At 38.9% G+C, this 24,537-nt stretch overlaps 1 protein-coding gene across 1 annotated transcript; it reads right to left on the bottom strand.

Moving 5' to 3' along the window:
• Positions 1-1,649: 1,649 nt before the first annotated feature.
• LOC117292690 lies at positions 1,650-24,517 on the bottom strand. Its single transcript, XM_033774829.1, has 7 exons — positions 24,460-24,517; positions 20,530-20,636; positions 17,809-17,986; positions 16,758-17,105; positions 13,106-13,614; positions 11,772-12,205; positions 1,650-2,302 (listed from the first exon to the last, which is right to left on the bottom strand). Exons 4-7 carry the CDS (start codon positions 17,080-17,082, stop codon positions 1,855-1,857), a joined length of 1,716 nt encoding a protein of 571 aa, XP_033630720.1. The 5' UTR covers positions 17,083-17,105; positions 17,809-17,986; positions 20,530-20,636; positions 24,460-24,517; the 3' UTR covers positions 1,650-1,854.
• Between the last annotated feature and the right edge of the window lie 20 nt (positions 24,518-24,537).

Genomic DNA, 24,537 nt, shown 5'->3' with positions numbered 1-24,537 from the left:
GCAAATTTGCAAAGAGTTTGGGACAATTTTCAAAGGTATTTTGATCATAATTGTGACATCCCAAAAATTGGCAAAAAAAAAACGGGAAGAAAAAAAAACCACAAAAAAAAACCTGATGGCTAATAGTTCTCTCAAAGTTTAGAAGGCTCCGCTGGGGTGCACAAACGGCCACCAACTTTCTTTTTTCGGCATTTATACCATTGGTCCATTCGGTTGGTTTGTTGTTTCTAATTCTATTTTCTCACAAAACAAAGTTATTAATAATAATAATAATAACCCGTTTTTATATAGCGCTTTTCACACCCGGAGGGCGTCCCAAAGCGCTTCACATTATTATCCCTGGTCACTGGGACTTAAATCACTCCTTAAACCATCTCAGCTCCCTGGTGGGGAGTATGCAGCCTGTGCAACATTAATATGCGCTACTCGGCTAAATCAATCACAAGAACCATCTCTGCCCTCACAGGTACCCATTTACCCCTGGGTGGAGAGAAGCAATTATAGTTCAGTGTTTTGCTCAGGGACACAAGTGTCACAACCGGGATTCGAACCCATCTGCTGAATAGAAGCACCAGAGCTTGAGTTCGGTGTTCTTATCCACTCGGCCACGATATCATTAGTACTTTTTTGTTTGTCATGGTAAATAACCAATTTGGTTATAATAATTGAAGTTATATAACACTGGTTACTTTTTAAAAATTATATTACCTTTAATATAAAAGAGAAATGTGCATATTATTATTGATCTGTGCTTCACTCTTTTACTTTTATACATATGACCGTGCTTACGATTTGAGGTGTAAAACACTGCAACGCCATTCCATATTAATGTAGACTGTAGAGTGAGTAAAAAGAAAACTGACCAGAGGATTAGTGATGTTTTTTAAAACAAACAAATGACACTCAAAAGTATATATGCAACAAGCACTCTCTCCTGCTTATTAGGAAAAAAAAGAAAAAAAATGATAATTCCTAAGAGGAGTTAAATCTATTTTAATAAAGGTACTCATTTTGCAAGCTGTCCATGGAACCTACTCGACAAAACAAAATGAATGACTTTTTTATAAATACCCTTTTCTACTTACTCAGATGTTTACATTCAGTCAAGCATTTTTATTCCATGGACAGCTTCAAATATGAGTGCTTTTAGAAAAAAAAACAGCATAACTTCTATTAGAAATAATAAATTTGTTTTGTTCTCTTTTTTTTTTCTTTAGATGAGCAGGAAAGAATGCTATTGTTTAATCATATGTGTACTTCACTGGGGTTTTGAGTGTCGAGTGTTGTTTTGTTTTCAAATAATAAATCTAGGTCAATTTCAACCTGAATGGTTTATAAACGATGCAAACACAACATGTTTCCAGTCCCTGAAGGATTGCAAGTTAATTTGCTATATTTGTGTGAATGAGCACATCTTTTAATTATAAGAATGTTATATCTGTGTTTCAATTTTTCCTTGGTTTGTCTTGTGTTGATGTTGCGTTTAAAACTGCCTTTATGGATTAAAGGCACAGGGACACTGGTAATTACTCAAAATAACTGTTAGCATAAAAACTGAATTGGTAACGGGCAATGGAGAGCTGTGGATAATATAAAACATTGTGAGAAACAGCTCCCTCTGAAGTAACGCAGTTTTTGAGAAAGTTCTCAATTAAATTATAAAAGACTTCAGCTGAAGCCTTTTATTCTGCATCTAAAGGAAACAAAAAGTAAAGCAACAAGGTTGTATTTTCTTTCACCATTCTCTTGTGAATTCGGTGACAAATTGAGCCCAAATTTTCACAGGTTTGTTATTATTGGGAAACACCGAATGAGACTACTGATCTTGACAATTACCAAGTGAGTGCAGTGCCTTTAAGAATTGGCACCAAGAACCTCATCGTGCATTGCCGGGATGATACCCTTACGGAAAGCAATGTCAAGAAGCTCTTCAGCATCCTTTGTCTCAGGATACTGATGAATGGCCCACTTTAGATACACGGCAAACTCATTCCAGTCCACCAGTCCGTCCGCGTCCATATCTATCGCTTTCAGTGCCTTCTTGGTGTCTGTACACTTGTAGCAGCCGAAGAACTGCGCCATGAATCCATTGTAGAAGGAGTCGTACTCCAGCATGTCGTCCTTCTCCCCGTCCTTCAGGTCCCAGACGTCCCACATCTTCCGTACCTCTGCCAGCAGATTCTGAGCATGGCGACTCTTTAGCTGCATTTTATCGATGGCGCCTAGCATCACCTTGTTGAGGGAGCCGCCTGCACGGTCAAAGAGGACGGCCAGACCGACTGCACTCATGTATTCCTCCTTTCTGTGAAAAACAAAACAAAAAACAAAGCAAGAACACTCAACAACAATTTTTTAAGTTTTACCTTTAAAGACACTGGACACTATTGGTAATTGTTAAAGACTTGGGTGTATCCCAATATATGCATGCTGGGCCCTTTTCAAAACCACGGCTTCGGCTCCGGATTTGGCTCAGGCTAGCTTGGCCCCCCGTGTTTGGACAATTGGGCGTGCTTTGTGTCTGTGCTCAGGGGCTAATTTCATAAAGCTGCTTAAGCAAAAAATTTGCTTAAGCACGAAAATAGCTTGCTTATTTTACACGTGTTACTGGCCAAAATTGCATGCCATATATATTGCTTGTGACTGGTATTTAGCTGTTTGCTTAGCATAACAATTGGGTTGAGTCTTGGCCGTTACTCCGATTTTACTAAGCAAGGATGTTTCTGCTTAAGCAATTTTTTTTGCTTAAGCAGCTCTATGAAATTGGGCCCAGGAAATAAGACGATAGAACGGACCCAATGCCGAATCTGGAGCCAAGTCGTGAATTCGAAAAGGGCCACACCATAACAAATCTGTGTAAATTTTGACTTTTCAAGCGATGAAGCAAGCCTCACAGCTTTCATTAATCACATGAATTCCTTCCACAGGACCATCAAATTCACGAGCGAATACTCAACCAAGGATACACATTTTCTGGATGTCAAGGCGGATGAAGGTTTAATCACAGATCTCTTCGTTAAACCCACAGATAAACCCCAATACCTACATTCCACTAGCTGTCACCCCCGACACTGCAAAACCAGCATAGCCTACAGTCAAGCCCTCAGACTCCGTCAAATCTGTTCTAATGATTCTGATTTTATCCACCACTCACAGGAACTTAAGAAACACCTTGTTTCCAGGGGTCACAGCTCTCTAGCAGTCCATCGAGCTATCCAGAAAGTCAAGGCTCGTTCTTTCAGTCAGTACTTTCCAAAGGACCCAAGAAACAACAGAGTCCTACGGGAAAGTTCCTTTTGTTGTCACTTTCCACCCCTCACTTCCTCCCATTCGTAAAATAACCAGTTCTAACCATCATATTCTTCACACATCAGATCGACTTCAACGTGCTGTACAGGAAGAACCCATAGTTGCCTACAGATGCCCACCAAGTCTCAGGGATCTCATTGTCCGAGCAGAAGTCCCTCCCATTAAGGACAATGTTAATCCCCCTCTACCACAGGGAACTTTTAGGTGTTCCAACATCTCCAAATGCATCATCTGTAGACAACACATCAGGGAATCCTACTCCTTCACCAGCAACACCAGTGATTACACCCATAAGACAAGGGATCATGTCACCTGCACCACCACTAATCTCATTTATCTCATATCTTGCAGAGTCTGTGGTATTCAATATATAGGTGAAACAAGAACTACACTCAAGAGGCGTTTCTACGGCCACAGATCTACAGTCAAGACCCAAAAACTAGACACACCTGTAGGACATCACTTTAATCTTCCTAATCACTCAATTTCTGACATGATTTTACAGGGCATAGAGGCACTAGGCAACCACAGAGAGACTGTTCGTTTGAGTAGGGAGAAACTCTGGAACTTTGCATTTATACTCTCGGTCCATTTGGTTGGTAAGTTGTTTGCAACAGCTAATTCTATTTTCTCAAAATTTTGACTTGACAGGTCATCAAAGTTGCAAGAGAATGCCTTCAAGACAGTGGACACTATTGGTAATTGTCAAAGACTAGTTTTCACAGTTGGTGTATCTTAAAGTCACCTGGAAATAGAATTTGTTTTTCTTCAAATTGTAGAGATGTTTCTGAACAATAAAATAATTTTTGGAGTAATTGTATTTAACGATTTATATGTTTAGAAAAAATAATAAAGTTATGTGGGGGTGACTCCGCCTACCCCTTTTGTGACGTCAATCGACACAGACTATGCCTACATCAAACATCGAACACATGTACATGCAAGTACATTCAAGTCCTAGTCGTAAGTTTTACATTTCTAAAAAGGTTGTTTCTTGCATTTTTCCGGCATTGTCAACAAAGTGTATTTCTGCTGGATGCAGTAAAACACCTAAAGATGGGTCAGTTTGCAAAGTGTTCTGGTACGACGTCTTTTCCAGCGCTGCAGCGCTGTGCAGCAAACACTTCGAGCCGTCGTGCTTCGAGAATCCGGAATACACTACACATTTTGACATAAAGAGAAAAGTTCTTTTCTAAAACATTACGCCATCGCAACAATTTGTACAGCTAGTGGGGAGTGGAAGAAGGTACTTGAAAGACGTAACAAACCTGAAGGATAAATTTCCGAAAAAATCAGGTATTGTTTCAACTTCAAGTAGGGCATATTTTTAGCTTGCGCCAAGCGCCACTATCTTGTGTTGGCACTGCATGCAATTCATCCTGCCTCGATTGACGTCACGAACAGCATCCTCTTGGGTCGGGCTTGTTTTCAAATTTTGTCAAAAACATGGAAACTAATATTTTTTTAACCTTAGTTAATTGGTTATTTCCACTCATCAAAACACATATTTTAGTGACAAAAGCTTTATTTTGAAAAAATATCACTCCCAGGTGATTTATAACATGCATAAAATAACAAACCTGTGAAAATTTTAGCTCAATCGGTCGTCTAAGTTTTGAGATAATAATGAAAGAAAAAACATGTGTGCTTTACTCATGCTTGATTCTCGGAAAAACTACGCCACTTCAGAGGGAGCTGTTTCTCCCAATGTTTTATACTATCATCCTCTCGTTACTCTCAATCAAGAAAGGTTTTATGATGATAATTATTTTGAGTAATTACCAATAGTGTCCACTGCCTTTAAAAAAGGTTTTCAGAAAGTGTTTCAATAAAAAAACTTCAGACCTGAAGCTTTTTATTATGCGTCTGAAAGCACAAGTTGGCAACACGGTTGTGTTTTCTTTCAGTATTCTCTAGCACCTATACAGTTGGGCAGGCCCACTTGTAGTTTGGCAGGCCCCATTCACAGTTGGGCTGGCCAATTTGAAGTTGGGCGGCCCATTTGAAGTTGGGTAGCTTATTTTAGGGGGGGGGGGGTCATTTGCAGTTGGACGAGCCATTTGCATAATGCATATGCAGTTGGTCAGGCCTAACTGCAGTTGGTCACAGGCGAAAACTATAATTGGGCCGATCTTACACTTGGGCCACAACATAGTGAAATAATAAGTTTGTACACACTAGGGGCTAGATTTGTAGAGCTGAAAACGAGCCCAGGTGTTTCCGCTACTGTTCATTTCGGGAAAATACGCTCTTCATGGATTTACGTTAAATTCCTCATGAGACAATGCCTGTCAGTGAAATGCAATAGTGGTCCACAATGAAACAGTGAATGTAGGCCTACGACAGGTTATTAATAGCTTTTTTAATATAAAAAATACCTTTATATATATTTTTTTTTCTCTCTTCCACAACCCCGCCCCCCGGATCCGCGCCTGTTGTTTAACACAGTTTTTAAAGACTAATTTGGAGCAACAACATTTGATCTTCGATGACCAATTAAGCCCAAAGTTTCAAAGGTTTGTAATGTTAAATGCATAAGGTCGGGACACACCAAGTGTCAACACTAGTCTTTGACAATTTACCAAAGGCACCAAAGTGTCTTTGATTCTTAGGCACAGCATTCCACAAGTCTTCTAACTAGCTTAGTTCTACTAAACCTCCAGATGTGAACATGGTATCCCAACGGGTTGAATACTTACAATTCCAAACATTGAAATTGTTATGCAGTTTCAATGGACACTATTATGAGGCACTGGTGACAGAAATTTGAGGCAACAAAAAGCTTCTAGCTTTGCTCTGACAAGCGGTACGTTTTATGTCCTGTCAAAAGATTTGAAGAGAAATTTGACCCCTCGTTTAACAGCCAGATATCTTGCATACCAGCCATGAACCTTGCGTGTGAACTTTGGCTTGCCACTTGGTCGACACCTATTGATTTTGCATAAAGGCACTGGACACTTTTGGTAATAATTTTTAAAGATCAGTATTCTCACTTGGTGTATCCGAACAAATAAACAAAATAACAAATCTTGGGAAATGTTGACTCTGTTGGTCGTTGAAGTTGCAAGAGATAGAAAACACCCTTGTTGCACAAATATGTGTGCTCTCAGATGCCGAATAAAAGGCCTCAGGCATGAAGTTTAGACTGAGTGAGAAAGTACCTCTTTCTCAAAAACTACATTACTTAAGAAGAAGCCGTTTCGCACAGTGTTTTATACTATCAAAACACTGCTTCCCATTGGTCGTTACCAAGTAATTGTATATACGCTAACAATTGTTTTGAGTAATTACCAATAGTGTCTAGTGCCTTTAAGTAGTAGACATTAACTCTACAGGCGTATGCAATTGTTTAAAAAAAAATTTAAAATGAAAAAAACGAACAATAACAAAGATTTGTTCGGGCTGTTGCCCGAACACCTAAAAAAAAAAACGAACAATAACAAAAGGTGTTCGGAGCTATATGCTCTGCTCCGAACACCTAAGAAGAAGAAGTATGAAGAAAAACAGAAGAAAAAAGAACAATAATAAGAGTGTTCTGGGCTGTCGGCCTGAACACCTAATAACAAATTCTTACAAAGCGCATTTCACAATTACAGTCTCAATGTGCTTTACATTAGTGCACTGGTCACTTAGGCCAACTCTCTTGGGAGTAAACAACCTATTATGGGCAACCATAGCACTCCAAAGGCTTTTTCAAAGTGTCAACCTCTACTCTATGTTATTGTTTGTATCTAAGCGCCATGAGCACTTTTATGGATTTTGTGCGCTTTGTAAGTTTTCGTTACTCTTATTTTACACTCGCAGGCACCCATTTATACCCCTGGTTGAACAGAAGCAATTATAATACTAGACATTAGGTGTTTGTGAACAAACACAAAGCTGTTCCGTGTTCTTTTGCTTTGATTATGTGTTAACAATACCAAGGAGTCTATAACTGAATGTTTGAAAAATACTGTACAGTGTCTTGAGTTACGGTGCCACTTCATGGGGTCACGGTAACCTAAGGCTAATCTCTAACGCCCAAGGAGTCTGTAACTGAAAAAAAGTTAGAAAATCGGTTGTGTAGTTCTTGAGATATGGTGCCACTTCTGGTTGACCCGGAAGTAGAGGTCAACTTGGGGTCATGGATTTTCAAAGTTTATTTTTAATGCCTTAGGAGGATAAAACTGAACAAACAGGATTGAAAATCGGTTGTATAGTACTTGGCATATGGTCCCACTTCCGGTTCACCCGGTCGTAGAGGCCAACATGGGGTCACGAGTTTTCATAGTCAATATTAATGTCAAGGAGTCTGTAAGTGAAAACAAATTGAAAATCGGTTGAGTAGTTCTTGAGATATGGTCCCACTTCCGGTTGACCCGGAAGTAGAGGTCAAATTGAGGTCACGGTTTTTCCAAATTTTTCTCCTATCCCCAAGGAGTCTTATAACTACAAACAGTCGACATTCTTAAAGAAGAATGTCGTCTTCCTGTGATAATTTATCTCGGAATGTCGACATCCTAAAAGTAGGATGTCGTCTTCCTGTGATAATTTATCTCGGGATGTCGACATTCTAAAAGAAGAATGTCGTCTTCCTGTGATAATTTATCTCGGAATGTCGATATCCCAAAAGTAGGATGTCGTCTTGCTGTGATAATTTATCTCGGGAAGTCGACATCCTAAAATTAGGATGTCGTCTTCCTGTGATAATTTATCTCGGGAAGTTGACATCCCGATAGTAGGATTTCTTTTGTTGAAAGGATTTTACTTGTATACGTTTTGTTAACTGGTATTACATTTCCAACAATATTTATAATATTCATGGTCATAAACTACGTTAAACTAAAATAATGGACGAAACAAAATGTCCCACGTAAAACTCAATAAGGTTTGCAACATAATGGTCCCGCAAGTTCAAATACGTGCGAGACTTGCTTAGTCTACACAGAAGGTAATAAATCATTTATTACAAGCAAATGCAATCGTACAATAATAGAAAACAAAAACTAAAAATCAATGCAAAACACATGTAGGGGATGGAGGGGCCCATAAAAAGCAAACCTTAACGAGTACGGACCCCCCCTTTTTTTCTAACGAAGAAAGCAATGTAAGCAATTCTATTTAGTGGGTGTAATCTTATGTAGCGGCAAAACAATTCAAATTTACAGGAAGAACAAACACAAAAACAGTTAGCGTAAAATAAAACTTAACCATATATTTAAATGAAACAGATAAACAAAATACCAAAAATAAATACTAGATAAATTGGGCCCCACAACTCTTGCTGGGAAAAAAACCATATCGAAATATACCATTGTTATCCATTAGAGACGTTTTGTAGTCACTTTGGTTGGGGAGCGAGGAATCTAGCAGAAACACACGAAAATCCAATGGCTGGGACATCATGCATTATGGTCCGTGATTCATGGTCCGTTGAATATAAGTGGGCGGTTGTATCGACAACAGACTTTTATCCTTTTGATCACCATCAGCCCCATGTATAATAAACTTCAAGGGCTGACGATTGCACTTTTGGTATTGTCATTTTAAACTCCGGTTCCATTGTGTGCTGTATGTTACCCTCCACACATAGATTTTCTTGTGAATAGTTGCTGTGTATGATTCATGGTTCGCTGAATAATGTGGCAATAACAAACTTTGTATTGTGTACGTACACCATGTAGTGTTTGTTGGAAACCGTTCGCTAACAGCCATTTATGTTACCCTTTGAAATAAAATCAGAAAATGTATATGTTTGCTTGTTGCATAAAATTAAATTGAAGATGATGCCTGAATTGATTTTTACGATCAGAGTTGGACTCTAGACTGACGTGTTGGACTCCTTGAACACTCCAAGTGGTTCAATAGGTAGTGCAATTCCAATACTTATGCTGATGTTCTCATGATGTCTGCATCAACAGGAAGTTCCAACAACTTTGTCCCCTTGTACAATTAAATATGCAAATATGGGTCACGTGGTTAATTAATTACGATTTAAAAAATTTTTTGAGTCTGTGGTTTGATGTTTGATCTAGTACAAGTTGATTTCACAGAACTCTTAACCACCAAACTCTGCGCTTATGATTACCATTTTTCGCTTACTGTGTTTTTAAACATCATCGTGTCATGCATGCACACAGGTTATGTTGGGCTAACATTTGAGAAAAAGAAAAGGCAACACTATCGATATAAAGATAAGAATCAAACTTAAATATTACAAAAAGAAATGTATTTTTAGTTTTGGGGGATACAAAAATATTGATTTCAGACGGAGATTCGAATTCGCAATTCTCAGATGTGTAGTCGCGACTGATGACCACTAGGCGAGAAGGGCACGATGTAAAAATGGTGGGTTTTTACGTATGTGCATCAACAGAGGGGATTATGATCCGGCGAAATAGTTCTCGTTTCATGATTTTGCGACCATTGTCACTAAATATGAACTGCTAACGCCTATAACTATTAAGTAGGGTTGAAATGTAGTATTAGATGCCTTAAGGGGGTTTTTGACGACGACGTCGATGTCGTCAAAAAAACCCTATCTAATTACGCACGTTCGTTTTAACAAAACCCATGCACAGAGTAATTGGTCCAGAACGCGGTTAGAAAAACAAGGACAAATTTAACGCACGTTCTAACGAAAATCCCAAACCTCCGTACTTTGTGTGTGTACAGAGTAATGTGTCCAGAACGCGGGTAGGAAACAAAATAGTATAGACTCCTCTCAAGAAGTCAACAACTCATTGAGGTACATACTGTGTTGTATTACCAAAGAGAATGTTTCACAATAACATGAAAGTGACTGCATCAAGTTTACAAATTAAAAATTCAAATGAAGACCACGTGGTTAATTAATTAAGAATTTTAACACTTTTTTGTTAGAGTAAAGCTTATGTTCTAAGCTTCAATTTGATATATGATTTAACTCTTTTATCCTCATACTTTAGGAGACGGGGCCTGAACAAAAACGCTGTAAAAACGCTATGGGGTTTTAGGCGGAAACAAAGAATAATAATAATAATAATAAAAATCTCGACGAAAACAACACCTGTTCCAACGGTAGGTCGGAACAGCTAATTAAGTATCTTGCTCAATATACAGAAATGTCATGACCTAGACCCGACCCCCAATCTATGACCTAGACCTGACCCCCAATCTGATGACTTAACCACCAGAACTTGAACTTGATACTCCAGGGACGAGAGTCAATGCTGCAGAAAAGTCTGAAACTGGACTCCAGAACCTCGTTATTGAAATGATGGCAATTCCACCTTTTGACAACCCATGGAATAATAGATTCCATTGAGCTTCTAGGATAATGAGGAACAGTATCCTCAGCACTAGAAAAGTACATCAAAGAGCATGACTTGTTTTCTCTGGGGGAAAAGTACACCAGTTTTTGTTAACCAGCAGACTTTAAAGACAGTGTACACTATTGGTAATTGTCAAAGACCAGTCTTCTCCTTTGGTGTTTCTCAACATAAATGCATAAAACTTGAGCTTGATCGGTCGTCGGAGTTGCGAGATAACAATGAAAGAAAAAAATACCCTTGTCACACGAAGTTATGTGCTTTGAGATGTTTGATTTCAAGACCTCAAGTTCTAAACTTGAGGTCTCGAAATCAAACTCGTGGAAAATTACTTCTTTCTCAAAAACTATGTCACTTTAGAGGGTGCCGTTTCTCACAATGTTTTATACCATCAACCTCTCCCCATTGCTCGTTACCAAGTAAGGTTTTATGACAATAATGATTTTGAGTAATCACCAATAGTGTCCACTGCCTAATTAAAAGTCTGAATTCAGATAAAAGTCTGACATTTCTCATCTTTGCATGTACCCTATTAAGGGAAGGTACATGTTTGGTAATTGTCAAAGACCAGTCTTCTCACTTGGTGTATCCCATCATGACCTTAAAATAACAAGCTTGTGAAAATTTGGGCTCAATCGGTCATCGAAGTTTCGAGAAAATGATGAAAGGAAAAACACCCTTGTTGGACAAATTTGTGTGCTTTAAGATAAAAATTAAAAGACTTTCATTATTTTAGTGAAAAACTACCTCTTTCTCAAAAACTATGCTACTTCAGAGGGAGTTGTTTCCCACAATGTTTTATACTATCAACAGCTCTCCAATTCTTGTTACCAAGTCAGTTTTTAAGTTAATATTTGTTTTTTAAAGTAACTACCAACAGCCATGACACCCAACCAATGTGTATAGGAGGCCATGAAGGAGCAGGCTCTTGCGCCCTGATGCAAACCATGGTATGCCTCGTTGGCTGGCCCACCCACTTATAGACAACAAAAATATTATTAGGAAAAAATCAAAGAAAAAAAATCATGAAATAAATATATTGATAAACAAATAAATAAATAAACAAATCAAATATGAGTATAATTTAATACACAAATAAATAAACAAATAAATAAATAAATAAGTAATTCAAGAATAAGAAGACAATAAAACAAAATCGGTAAACTTGACAGTTACCTGTTCGCCTGAAGATCTTCCAGCATGACTGCCTTCATCTTGTGAGCCTGTTCAATAGTAAATGCTTCATCCTTCCCGAAATAGTTCTCTAGCTGGGCGCAGATCATCTTATCGGATGCTAGCGTGGAGATTCGAATCAGTGGCTTCTCGCCGAAGAAATCGGCCAGATCAAACTGACTGCATGTCATGGAGAAGACGTAGTCCAGGGCTCTACCGCCATAGAAGGGCTGCTTCGGTGCCGGGTCCTTACCCGTTGTCAACCGGGTGACATTGATGGCGGCCTTCCGCAGGTACTTGCAGTTGAACTTCTTCAGAACCTTGGTGTTGCCAAACCTGACAAGGTTCATGATGGTACCACAAGTTGAGGCGTGGCCCATGAAGGCACCTTCAGTGCAGACGCTGGCCCATATCCCATTGGCTCCATTCATAAGCGACTATGATTGTAACAATAACAAGGGAAACTAAATAATGACACTACAAAGACGATGGGGCATACAAACTCCAGAACATTTATGACCAATTAGTCCAAACCCTGCTTACAACGCCCTCTATGTCCACCAAGAAAGGGTACAAAAGGCAGTTGAGCATTGGACATGGTCACCAGTCGGAAGAAGCTCCTAGGAGTGAAATGTAACTACTAAAATTATAAAAAGTACCGTCTAAATAATTTTAGATTTGTAAAAACGGATCTTTTATGATTTACAATAAATCAATAATCCAGATGAATTTAATGTGCAACTACACTTCCAAAGACAAAAACAATGCAATTTACAACTACCCTTTCAAACAATCTGTCAAGTACGCATTAATTAAAATTGGAAGAGTACTTTTAGTACTAACTTTCGGAAAAAAAACATACGATCAGTATAATTATTTCAGATAAATTAGGTAAAACAAGTAACTAAGATTCATTTCAGTTTCTTGATAAATTTAAGAACTGTGCTTTAAGGGACATTTTCTTTGCCCATCGCAGCCAGTATTTTGAAAGGAAAAAATGGTTCAAAAAATAACAAGATTATAAGCTTTTTAGATTTAACCAAAATTGTCCTTTACACAATTTCTGATTGCTACCAATATTATAATCATGCTTTTGAAGGCACTGGACATGTTTGGTAATTGTCAAAGACAAGTATTCTCACTTGGTGTATGCATAAAATAACAAACTTGTGAAAATTTGGGCTCAATTGGTCACCGAAGTTGATGGAGCCGTTTCACACAACGTGTTGTTCTATCAACAGCTCGATCTCCATTGCTCATATGTTTTTATGTTAACAATTGGTTTTGGTAATTACCAATAGTGCCTTTAACGGAAGGAGAAGTTTGCCGAAACTTACCTGCATCACAGAAGCCTCTGTGAAACCGTACCTCTCGTGGATGTGGACTAACAGGTGTCCATTCCATCCATTGTCTTTCATGACCTGCCGAATATATTTAGTCCACGCCCCACACTCTTCCGGGAGCGTCTTACCCTCAGGCTCCTCGAACAAGACCCCGGCAGGACGAATCTCCGTTGGTAGCTTGGCAAGAAACGCCACGACCTGGAAGACCCTCTCGGGATCCTTGGGCATGATCTCGGCCAAATCTCGGATGTTCACGAAGACCTGACTGTTGGGGTCCAGGTTTTTGTGACACCATTTGATTCTGGTTTCCAGGAGGTGGCAGAAGCCCTCGAGAGGGAACTTGGCGAGGTTGAAGTTGTAGACACCATCATTGAGGTCGATCTCGATGATGGCATTGGGAACGCCATAGCTCTTGAGCTTCTGCAGTCCTATTGGGACAGCGGTGAGGTACTCATCTGGGATATCAACCTGGTGGTCTTTACCTTTCTTCATTACCACGCTACCTGCATTGTCAGAACACAATGAACAAAAAAAAAACATTAAAATTGCTTGTTGACAACAGCTCTTTATCTGTAAAGGGTCTATGTATTTGTATTTGTATTTGCACACATTTATTTCATTGCTGCCCTACATTTAAACTTACACATTTTACAAAGTTTTATAAGTATATTCAAATTATGAGTAGTTGACAGTATTACTTAGTATCTTAGGATATGAAAGTTTACAATGATTTAGTTAGTTATATATTAGGAAGCTTTTAAAGTAGGACAACAATTAGGTTAGGGTGAAGCAGAGGATTTTGTGCCTTAACCTATGGACAAACAAACAACATAAAATACTACACAGAAGAAAGAAAACACAAGACAGACTAGACAAACAGAATACACGACAGAGGCTAATATATGATGGTGAATAAGTTAACAATATACTTAAATAAACCTACGAATAGTCATCAAGAAGTTGTTTTTTAAATTTTCTTGTGAATGCAGGAAGAGTGATTGAAGACTTAATTGAGTAACTCATTGAACAAGACTATTTTGGTATAATGTTGTTCTCTGGCGGGAAACGAACAGGTTTTTCTTGGCAGTGCTATGAGTATAGTGTGAATGGATGTTGGAAGTTAGTGTGAAAAGTGAATTAATGCAACTTGGCAATGCGTTATTCAAAGCTTTATACATAAATTTACCAAAATTTAGTTGGTAAAGGTCAATAATTTGTAGTAATCTAATTACAAAATAATGGAGCCATATGGTCACGGGCACCAGCATTAGAAATAATACGAACAGCTCGCTTTTGCAAGGTGAGAAGTCTACTGTTTTGTGTTAAGGAACCACCCCAAGTAAGAATGGAATAATTTAAATACGTAAGAACCAAAGAGTTATACAGGGTCAGCAAAATAAACCCGGAACGAATTTTCTTAGACGGTTAATTATACCAATATTTTTAGCTACTTTATTGGTAACGTCTCTTAAATGATTCTTCCCGAATAAATTCTCATCAATTTCTACACCAAAAAACTTGGTATGTGTCACTTGTTTGAGCACTACACCATCCAAAACTAGGGGTACAGATTGAATATATCTACGTTGAGCTTGACAGAATATAATACAATTGGATTTTAGCAAGTTAAGACAAAGTTTGCCTGCTTTAAGCCATTTGCTTATTTTCGCGGCTTCAATGTTTAAATTGTTCACAGCTGCATCAACCCATCTGTGGCTTAGAACTAATTTTGTGTCATCAGCAAAAAGACAAAATGATAAAATATCGGATGTGTTACAGATGTCATTAATATAAAGAATGAATAGCAAAGGTCCTAAAATAGAGCCTTGGGGCACTCCACATATGATATTTTGTTTTGTTGAAATTGTAGAATTATATGAAACAACTTGTGTTCTGTTAGATAAATAACTTTTAAACCATTCCAACGCTATTCCGGGGACTCCAGAATGTTCTAATTTATGTAATAAAATGTCATGGTTAACAGTGTCGAAGGCCTTAGACAGGTCTAGAAATATGCCAATAGAAAAGTTTTTGTCTTCAAAGCCATTAAGCAATTTATTTATTACAAAAGATGTCGCTAACTCCGTAGAACGCTTTTCTCTGAAACCAAATTGTGATTCAGAGAGGAGGTTATGCTTAGATATAAAGCCCATTAGCCTTGTATAGATGAGTTTTTCAAAGGTCTTTGAGAATGTCGAAAGAACTGATATCGGTCTATAATTGCCAAGGAGATTTCTATCACCACCTTTATGGATAGGGGTAACTTTAGCTTTTTTCAGACTATCTGGAAAAACTCCCAAAGTTAAAGACATATTGAAGATCTTTGCAAGTGGTTTTGCCAATGAGTACCTAGCTTCTTTAATAACAATAGGGCTTAAAGAATCGAATGGAGTATTACAAACTGGGAGCTTGTTAGCAAGTTTAGTACCAATGTTAACAAAGTAATCATTGAATGCACCACTAATTGCATTGTAGGACAAAAAACACAATGTCCACAGGTTTACACTAAACTTACACAGTTTGAGGATAATGATAGTAGAAAGCTTCCCTGAAAATATTACGTGCTGAGGTGCTGTAGATTTTGGGAAATTAAAAAACACTGTCATGAACATAATTTTCGTCTCATGAGACAAAAATTAATTTAATCATTTACAAACGTATTTTCATGACAGTGTTTTTACTCATTTCTCAAAAACTACAGCACCTCAGTAAGTAATATTTGAAGGAAAGCTTTCCACTACCATTATCTTCAAACCCTGTAAGTTTAATGTAAATCTATGGACATTTTGAAAAGGTACCCAAATCCTAGCCACTGGACACCTTCGGTACTTGTCTCACTTGGTATGTCTCAACATCTGCACAAAATAACAAACCTGTAAAAATTTGAGCTCAATTGGTCATTGAAGTTGCGCGCTAATAATGAACGGGAAAAAAAAGCTTTCAGATACTTGATTACGGGACCTCAAAATCTAATTCTGAGGTCTTAAAATCAAATTTGTGGAAAACTACTTCTTTCTCAAAAACTACATTACTTCAGTGGGAGCCGTTTCTCAAAAAAAAAATATACAGCTCTCCATTGCTTGTTACCAAGTAAGTTTTTATGCAAATAATTATTTTGAGTAATTTATTTTTAATTGATGGAAATTTGCATCAAAGATAAAGAATATAACTTTTGGTTTTACCCATACACACCGATGTGTGTTAGCACTGTTTATTCCGTAGTTCTGTGTAATCAAATCACAGGCATATTTCGGGTGGGATTAAAAACCCACGACCTTTGCAATTCTAGAACTAGACCACCGAGATTGCCAAGTAGCTAGAGGCAGTTTGAATCATATATTTAACAGGTACCACAACTATTTAACAGATGGAAATTTAATGATGGAAATTACATCGGGGATAAAGAATATCAGGCCTGTATGCTTCATTTTTTTTAAAGGGCAAGGGCACAAGGCATTTTGTCCTTGGTAAAGGGCACCCTATGAGGAAATTAAATAAATAAATTTCTAAATGAGCATTTCACCAGGCAATGACCAGGGGGCATGGAGGCAATCGCCTTTGTTGCTGCGTGGTCGAGTATCATGCCTGGAATATCACTTTTGGTTTTTACCCATTATAAGTAATCATCTGGATTTAAACAAATTACCGTCAACCAACTCAGAAAACGACAACAGGCCGCTGCGGTTCTGCTTCTCTTTGGCACAAAGCTCCTGCACGAAGACATCGTCGACGCGCGTCATATGAGAGAACGATGCCACGATGGTGTAATTGAAACCGCACTTCTTCACCTCCTCGTAGATCTTCCACTTATTCTGCAGGGTGTGTCCCCGAAGCTGGGCCACGGTACTCTCACGGAGCGAGTTGTCGACAACGACCAGATCCAAGTTCCGGAGCGTCTCATAGCCCTTCATCTCCCCAGCTATGTGCTTCTTGTAGCCATCTGCAAGCTTGCTTAGACCCTGTTGTTCCATTCTGACATTCGTCTCACTCTTTCCTGATAATAATAATAATAATAATAGTAACTTATTGAATTATATAGCGCCCATGTAATACAAATAACAATATAGGTATTTATAAAGCGCCTTTAAAAATTATCAAAGCGCCGTACACTAACAAGAACAATACTCAGAAACAAGTAAAACAAAGCAAGGATAAGGGATTCCATAAAATGTACACAAGCAGATAACAAAATCATTAGAAAATGATTTATAAGCTAACAACTTGAAAAAGCAAGGAAAAACCACAATAAAACGAAACTAAAAATGAAAACACAAGAACCTTACAGCAGCCGATTTCATGAAACGCTAGGATTAATATCCTGTAAGGACGAGTAACTCGTCCTAACCTAGGATGAGTTCAATGCATCCTAACGTCTATGAATATATAACTTAACTCGTCCTAAGTATATCCTAAAGATTAATCCTAAGTTAGGAAAAATTTGGTGAAATTGACGGCTGGACTATCAAACAGTAAAAAGCATTGACATAAAGACAGTTGAACAATAAAAATGCATTGACAAGACAGTAGATACAGAACAGTAAAAATGCATTGACATAAAGACAGTAGATACAACAGTAAAAAAAGCTTGTCAGAAAGACAGTTGATACAACAGTAAAAAAGTGATGAAATAAAGACAGAAGATACAACAGTAAAAAAGCGATGACATTAAGCCAGTAGAAACAACAGTATATACTAACCTATGATAACAGTGGCCAAGTGCACCTGTCTTGTTGATAGTAGCCTGGAAAGTGACAACTTCAGAGAGGCACACCAGCCATTTATATAGCCTAGCCTGGAATGCTGGGCTGCTTTTTATCCATCATTAGTCACAGTCAGTATGCTGATCGCATGGACGCATCTACAGCTACATGTAGCCTGCAGGCAAAGATCAAGGTCATTCCCATGGTTGTGGTTATTTTAAAAGTGTAGGTGTTCCTTCCGCCACGTTTCAATATAACTTCATGCAAACTTTTAACTTAGTAACTGAAATGCAATTATGAATAGCAATTTGATTTGAACAGCAAGGTGGGACAGGGGACGGGGGAATGGCAAACAAGTTAATGGGGCCAGGGATATAATAGGCTGACGGGAAAGGGAAAAAAAGACCTATAAATGATACGGGATAGGAAAGTAATAACCTGAACATGGAAAAAAAAAAAAAAAAACAGGAAATAAACGGGACTGGGAAAGAACCCAAGCGGGCCCCGCGCAGCGCAACTGGAAAATGTGGATCGGGAGACTGACAAATAATGAAAAACAGGAAGAAAAAATGGGCAAGTGAATACGATTTCACAAAAGCACAGTGATTTGTGTTGTGACCCTGCCCTTATTTTATTATTTTACCTAGTTGTTTGGAAAGGGTCAATCGAGGAAACAAATATTTTTTTTTTTAGGTCAGGTTTATATTTACTAAAACAAGTTTTGTTCATAAACCATGTAAACTGAATAGTTTTGGAGATAGTTGACCTCAAAGTTTGATAATTACCACCTTATTTAAGTATGCAAATCAGGTCACTTCTGGGTTGAAACTCTTGTACCATTTTGGATATGTCATTAATTACCACTCAACAAACAAGCAGTGTCTTAGCCAGGAATTTGGAAAGTGGGAGTGCAAACTGAAAAAGTGGGAGTGCAACCTAAAATCACTACAAAAATAGAAACATTGTGTGCGTAGCACACAACACGAGCGTGCAGCGCCAAATCTGTCTCACCCCCCCCCCCCTTCTTTTTTCCTTAGTATTTGTTTAGGTTTCATAACGTTTAAGCCTTATAGGTTGTTTAATTGTTGAAACTGGGTCAAAGGCAATTTGTAAACAGAAAATAAAGAACAAACAGTTATGAAAGACAGTGCCATTTAAGTAGTTCCACTGGGCAAAAAAAACAGACTTGCATTGAAAAATAAATTTGGGAGGTCTACAGCAAAACCGGCTTGAGATTTGAAAAGAAACATGAACCAGTTTTTGAACCTTTCGAGCGGAAAATAAACATCGTTTTGTCAACTGCATTAACACCCATGAGATGCAAACATTGAAATCCAGAAAAGTCTTGATGTTTCAAACAAACTCTACCATGAACAAACGATGTGCCCTTGAATTTCTAGAAGGAAAAAAGATCGTCATGTTTGCCGCCGTCGAGTTGGGAAAAACTGCGGAACCAATCCACAAAGCAACTGCAGAATGTATGCGGTAAAAGGTGCACTGCGCCACGTGTCACTCAGTTACCGATACTGACGTCATAGTAGAAAAATCTAGAGCGCGATGGTTTGTAGGATCGTGGAGATGAGATTGATACCTAAAATAATCTGAACGAAAACGCGTGTGAATTCGCCTCTATCATACCACGCGTGCATGGAGTTCATGCTGCCTGCTGATGACGGTCAATGACGACGACTGACCGTTAATACGAAGTCTGCGTGTCTCGCTTGCGTTGTGTTCACGTGCGTTGTGTACATGTAATGTGTGGTTTGTGTTGTGCGTTGTGTGTTGTGTGGTCGCAATGTGGTCAGCGTTTTCGAGGCAACTTCGAGTGATTGTTTTATGGTTGCGTCGTTGAAATTTTGATTCAAAAAGAAGACGTAAATCTGGTAAAACCAAATCTAATTTTACTCACTGCTGTTTTTAAACTGTTCAACAACAACAAAATAATAAAAGAAGTTCAGTAATTTCCACTGAAATTATTAGACAGCACGGCTTTAATCAAGCCGTGCATCAAAATTTTGCCCGTGTTTTCAGCCCAACTGGCCGTGCTAACACGGCGTGCACGGCTCGCTAGCTAACACGTTGCAAACAAGTATCGACAATAATAATAGTGGCTTCTTATATAGCGCTCAGGTCCGACACGCAGTGACGCTCATGGCGCTTCAACATTATAACCCCTGGTCACTGGGCCTTAAATCATTCCTTAAACCATCTCAGCTCCCTGAGTATACAGCCTGTGCCGCCAAATATGTAGCACAATCAAAGCTAATCCATCACAAGAACCAACTTTGCCCTCACAGGTACCCATTTACCCCTGGGTGGAGAGAAGCAATTATAGTGAAGTGTCTTGCTCAGGGACACAAGTGTCACGACCTGGATTCAAACCCACACTCCGCTGAATAGAATCACCAGAGCTTGTATTCGGTGCTCTTTTCCGCTCGGCCACGACACCCTGCATTACTCGTTACCCAGTAAGGCTTTATGCTAATAATTATTTTGAGTAATTGCATGTACCATTAGTGTCCAGTGCCTTTAAAATGAAGACTTCAAGTGTCCTTTAGTTTCAAAGTTCTTTGACAACAATAGGTTTAGTTTGTGTACATTCTCTTGAACTCAACAGTCCAGATTTTTTTAAATAGGAATCCGAAAATGCATAGATCATGAGTGAAACTAATCTGTAGAGGGCGATATAACAATTCTACAACAACTATGACAACTTACCTGCTGATACAAACAGTGATTCTTCCAAGACCACCAAGGTTTGTTGGAAGCCCGGAGTCACTCACATCCAACTATGCTGGGACTGGCTCTCTTGCATATGTGTACATCTAGATGCATAAAGACAAGATAATGAAAAGGTTGTAAGCGCAAATACTTACTAAGCACAGAAAAACAGAAATTGCCCAGATCCTACCACCAGTTTTTCATTCAATTTGAAGTAAAATAGTATGATTTCAGGCGCGGATCCAGGATTTTTTTAACCGGAAGGCAAAACTTTGTAGTCATACCGGTGGGGGTCCAGGGGGTGAAGCCCACGGGAGCTATGTGCTTTTGGAGTTTTTGTGCCGAAAAAAATCAAGCCTCCGTGTGCCTAAATACAAAGTTCAAGAAACACTAAGCATTTTTTATCAATATCAGTCATCTAATTTTACTGGAAAACTTATGTACAATAACGTGCGACTCCAAGAAAGTTTTAATCACACATCTCTTGAGTCTATCAGTGAGATGCTTCTCCCTCTTGTTGACAATAAACTGAATTTACGCTGCCATTGTCGATAAGTGTTTTTGTTATCTGAAATTGCGAGCGTGAAGCATGACGCCATTACCGGGGCCCGCTTTAGAGCCCTGGGAAAACTTTATGTCATAGATGCACTCAGGTGCAATCTAAGGCCTTCTCAGAGACATTTAGTGGACCCTTTAACTTTATCTGAAATGACTTAAAAGTAATACAAAATAATGCAGTAAAAGTTTATCCACAAAATATTGTTGGGCCTTGTGATAATTCTGGTACAAAATTTAAATGAAGAGGCATCATTCCTCTCGCCTTTTTAAAATTTTAATTTACCAGGGGGGCACGTGCCCCCTTGCCCCCCCCCTGGATCCTCGCCTGGAATTACTCTATGTGATATTCCTTTCTGTAAACATAAGCGAAAAAGTGGTGGCGGAACACGGAAAGTTTTCCAAGACCACTAGTGCCTAGCAATAGTATGCCTTCACCATCAGCAGTCAAAATACTGTACAATAGCTATCACTGGTACATATATAGGCACTCTAGGTAGTACGGAAACCAGTCATCTCACCCCCTGACAAAGTGGCCCCCACAAAGTTGTCCCCTGCAAAGTTGCACCCAGCAAGCTCGCCCCCTCCAGGTACAAACTTGCTCCCTAACAATGATGCCCCCAACAAAGTCGCCCCGATCAGAGTAGCCCCCCCCCCCCCGACAAGGTTTATTTCGTCTTTTGATAGTTAAAAGACAACATAACTTATGAAATATCTTTGTGGGCGCAACATAATACATCAAATCTGGACGATATGATGATATTATCAACACGATACAATATATTGTAACAGAATTCTTTTTTTTTAAGACGATATTTTCCAGGATTGTTGTACATGTAAATTTTTTTTAAACAAGCTCACAGGCAAATCAGACTTGTTTGCGCTGAAACATGAAGCCGTTAAACTTTGAGTTTTTTCTGACTTCAAATTTTAAATTTTGGCTCAACCCATAAACTATATATTGCTTCACATCTAGCCTTGGTGGTCTCTTATCTCTTTGCAGTGCCAGAGCATGACGAACGTTCTTGAAACGTTTATGTAATGTGTGTATTTAAAATGACGTAGGCCTGATGTTTCTTACAGCACTGCTATCACATAGCAGTATCCATCACCTCATTCCCATTCGAAGTTGGGCGGCCCATTCGAAGTTGGGCGTTTCATTCGAAGTTGGGTGGTCCAACCGAAGTTGGGCGTTTCATTCGAAGTTGGGTGGTCCATTCGCAATTCGAAGTTGGGCGGCTCATTCGAAGTTGGGCGGCCCATTCGAAGTTGGTTCACTCGAAGTTGGGCGACCCATTCGTAGTTGGGCGTTTCATTCGAAGTTGGCCCATTCGAAGTTGGGCGACCCATTCGAAGTTGGGCGGCCCGTTCGCAGTTGGCCCATTCGAAGTTGGGTGACCCATTCGAAGTTGGGCAACCCAGTTGGTTAGAGCCAGTTGTAGTTTTGGTCAAGCCCAATGGGAGACTTTCCAACGCTAGATGGCAGCAGACTTACCGGGTAAATTTCCATTGTTTACGTAGTTCTGAGCATGCGCATAATTCTGAGAACAATGGCTTTACCCGGTAAGTCTGCTGCCACCTATCGTACCAAAAAGTCTCCTATTGTAGTTGGTCAGATTATTTTACAATTTGAGCCACAACTTAGTTAAAGATACGTTTGTACACAATAGATCCCAATAGATCCCATACTCAACATACACCACCAATTTCCATTGTTTACGTAGTTCTGAGCATGCGCATAATTCTGAGAACAATGGCTTTACCCGGTAAGTCTGCTGCCACCTATCGTCCCAAAAAGTCTCCTATTGCAGTTGGTCAGATTATTTTACAATTTGAGCCACAACTTAGTTAAAGATACGTTTGTACACAATAGATCCCATACTCAACATACACCAACAAAAAAAAACAGAATTGTTTTTCTTCAAACATTAGAGTAAAGTCAAGTTAAGTCAAAATCAAAATACACTTTCCGTATATAACTTTCCGTATCATGCTCACCCTGAACGATATCAAAAATGTTGACTGGCAGGTTTTGACAGTTAAATATCGTCGATATGATATATCGTGAAGATTTTTTAAAATTGAAAGTACCCTTCAGAAGGGGACAATAATGGCTCAATTGCACGCTAAAAAACAGTTTAAACGCAACGACGAAGACAAACAAAACATGACTGTTTAAAAAAATATATATCTAAATATAAAAAATTGACCATGTAAATTAAATAAATTTTCGACAAACCGTTGATATGAAAATCACTGAATTATGACACAGAACACGCTACATTTTTGTGTTTCATATTCATAAATACCCCAGAAATTGTCGCTACTCCAATCGAGAATTGATATTGTTTTAATGTTTTCTCAAAAAGTAAAGCATTTCATGGAATAATATTTCAAGATAAGTCTTTCGCCATTATCTTCTGTATACCCTGTAAATTCTTTGTCAATCTGTGAACAAAAAAAATTCTGTAAGCGTCCGTTTAAAACCTTGCAGGGTCGTTGCCGTGCGGTCAACGGCGCACCCAGGATTATGTTTTTTGAGGAGGGCTCAAACCAATTTATTGGTTGGGGTCCAGGGGCCGGCCTTACGGCCCCTGATGGGGTCCAGGGGCGAAGCCTGGTGGGGGTCCAGGGGGCAAACCCCAAATACAAGCATTATGAATGTATATTGAGTAGGATGGGGAAAGCTTTAGGTGTACAGTACACATGAAACTTCAGTTCTGGCTGGCTAGAAACTTTCACCCATCAATGCGGATTTGAAAAACGTATAGCGTTAAAAAGGCCCTTTAAAGTTAGTATGAGACCCCTATATAAGGCTCACAGGGGAGCCTTATAGTTTCTAGAAGTATACACCGGTGTACATCACCTTGATCGTTCCAGGCGTTGGTCGATTTCCAGTGATGTGTACGAAACAACTGCGGGTTCAAGGAATTGTTTCTTGTTCGTCTGCTTATTTAACAATTAATAAATAGTCCGTCGGTAATGTTTGAAGATGACAACAGAACTTTGAGAAGAGGAATAACAGTTATAATACACAGGCACGCTGTGACTGGGGTCCATGGGTTTTGTACACCCTCGAGGGGAAATGGCACCTTCGGCTTCGCCACGGGTTCCATTTTCCCCCTCGAGAGTACAAAACGCCATGGACCTCGTCACAGCGTGCAACATTTGTATACTGAAAACTGTGAAAACACACGTACAGTGACATGTGTCACAGAAACTATCAAGGAAAAGTTGGACACAGTTGTTGGTTTGACACAAGTATTGAGCATAAACACGTACTATGGTCGATAGTTAACACATCTTGAGAGCAACTGAGAAGTATAGAACAGTGTTTTTTGAGAATGGTTGTAATGAGAAATCTAAACTTACCAAGTTTACTAAGTTTGTTTAGCTGCTGCGAAAGGACGCACGAGGGTTTGACCAAAAATATAAACACCGACAACAGAG

The sequence above is a fragment of the Asterias rubens genome, chromosome 7, assembly GCF_902459465.1.
Source record: "Asterias rubens chromosome 7, eAstRub1.3, whole genome shotgun sequence".
NCBI lineage: Eukaryota > Metazoa > Echinodermata > Asteroidea > Forcipulatida > Asteriidae > Asterias > Asterias rubens.
Note: the sequence above shows the minus strand (reverse complement) of the source record. Positions and strands in the feature narration are given on the sequence as shown.